Genomic DNA, 1,614 nt, shown 5'->3' with positions numbered 1-1,614 from the left:
AGAGTTTCCCCCATACTCCCTTTTTTCCATGGACTTAAATCTTCCACTTCCTAAATCTAATAAACCATGATAGTTAAGGTTGTGTGTCAACTTGGCTAGGCTATGATTGTGAGTGGTTGGGCAGCTGGATACAGTTATTCCCTATAAGACTGGATACGGTATAATCTGCTGTGAGACATTAATCAGTGCAAGCAGAAATGCCTTCGGAATGTGGCCTGCTTCCAGTATATATGGAAGAGCTTTGGGAACAGTCTCTAGCTTCTTGGCATATCTGTATCCTCATTTGGCTGAGTCTTCATCTCTAGTTCCTGGACCTGAACCAGTAGCCTGACACGTTGCTTACCAATCTTGGGATTGTGCCATTTTACTTGCTGACCCCGGGTTTGTTAGCCTCAGGAGCCAGCAACTGTCTGAGTTAGGAGATGCCTCTAGCTCCAGTGGGCCTAGAATAAGAGGCAGAGCTGAAGCCCTAGGTCAAGAGGCCTTCACCCAGCCCCTAAAGCTGAAACTCTAAGTTTGGACTTTTAGCCTCCTAAACTGTAGAAGTATAAATTCCTATTTGTTAAAGCTGTACACTTGTGGTATTTCTGTTATAGCAGCACTAGAGGACTAAGACATAAACTGACAAAGGTAAAGGTAAACATAGGTACCTCCTGGGCAAAACAAAGCAAGATTTCTTGCCAAGGGAATGATAAACTGTTTTGTTGTTTTTACCCAGTACCTTCTGTGTAAATCTTAGTTCTTTAGGAAACAATGCTTACCTTCTTATAATTTGCAGCCCTTCAAGTTTATTAGCTGGTCTCTGGAAGGTGTTTCATTACTGAGAATTGTCCACTAAGATGCCAAAGGGTAATACAAAATAATAACAGCTTACTGCTTCTTCATCTCCATTTACCCTGCAGCTTTGTAATTAATGAACAGGGGTATGCATCAAATACACACCACTGCATCAACATAGCTAATCTACCAATCTGGTGAAAAATTTTAAAAAGCTAGAGACAAAAGACTTAGGAAGAGTTCATTAATACATAATGCTTTAGCAGTTTTTAAGACTGCTTGCTACAAGTTTACATTTTAAGAAACTTAAAAACAATTGCCACTAACCTCTAGAAATACCGCAGTGATTACCGGGTTAAGAACATCTGCCTTTTCTTTGACCTAGAATGAAGAATAACACAGTGTTAACTGACCAGAGCTGGTTAAAAACAGTAAGCGGAGTATAATTCCACCTTGAAACACACACTCACAATCATACATAAATGAAAGCGTTTTGGACACAGAGACATCTCTGAAAGATGAAATTTTGTGTGCTTTAAACTGCCTTTTACCTTCTATGTTATTTGAATTGATAGGGTACTGCTTTATAGTTTTTCACTTTAAAAATTATCTTCATTTTATGAGAGAAAGGCACATTTGGCCAGAAAATGTTAAAACAAATTATGCATATGTGGGACACGTTCTCAAAAAACTCAATAGTTTGAAGATTTGCTGTTTGGAAAATTATCGTTTCCTGGAAATAAATAATGCAAATATAATACTCGTTAGCACCTTAATAGTTGATTTACTGGATTAAAGGAGCTTTATAGAACATATCAGCCACTCCTCGGAAGGAAG

At 38.4% G+C, this 1,614-nt stretch overlaps 1 protein-coding gene across 1 annotated transcript in view; it reads right to left on the bottom strand.

Moving 5' to 3' along the window:
• The window catches only part of FAM114A2 (family with sequence similarity 114 member A2), a 36,600-nt gene that overhangs the window by 3,158 nt on the left and 31,828 nt on the right, over positions 1-1,614 (bottom strand). Inside the window, 1 exon segment of the mRNA XM_007946425.2 lies at positions 1,105-1,158. Coding sequence (XP_007944616.1) covers positions 1,105-1,158 — 54 coding nt within the window.

The sequence above is a fragment of the Orycteropus afer genome, unplaced genomic scaffold, assembly GCF_000298275.1.
Source record: "Orycteropus afer afer isolate SDZICR_OR568_19922 unplaced genomic scaffold, OryAfe1.0 scaffold00160, whole genome shotgun sequence".
Classification (NCBI taxonomy): domain Eukaryota; kingdom Metazoa; phylum Chordata; class Mammalia; order Tubulidentata; family Orycteropodidae; genus Orycteropus; species Orycteropus afer.
The sequence above is the reverse complement of the archived record's forward strand: the minus strand, read 5'-3'. Positions and strand labels throughout refer to the sequence as shown.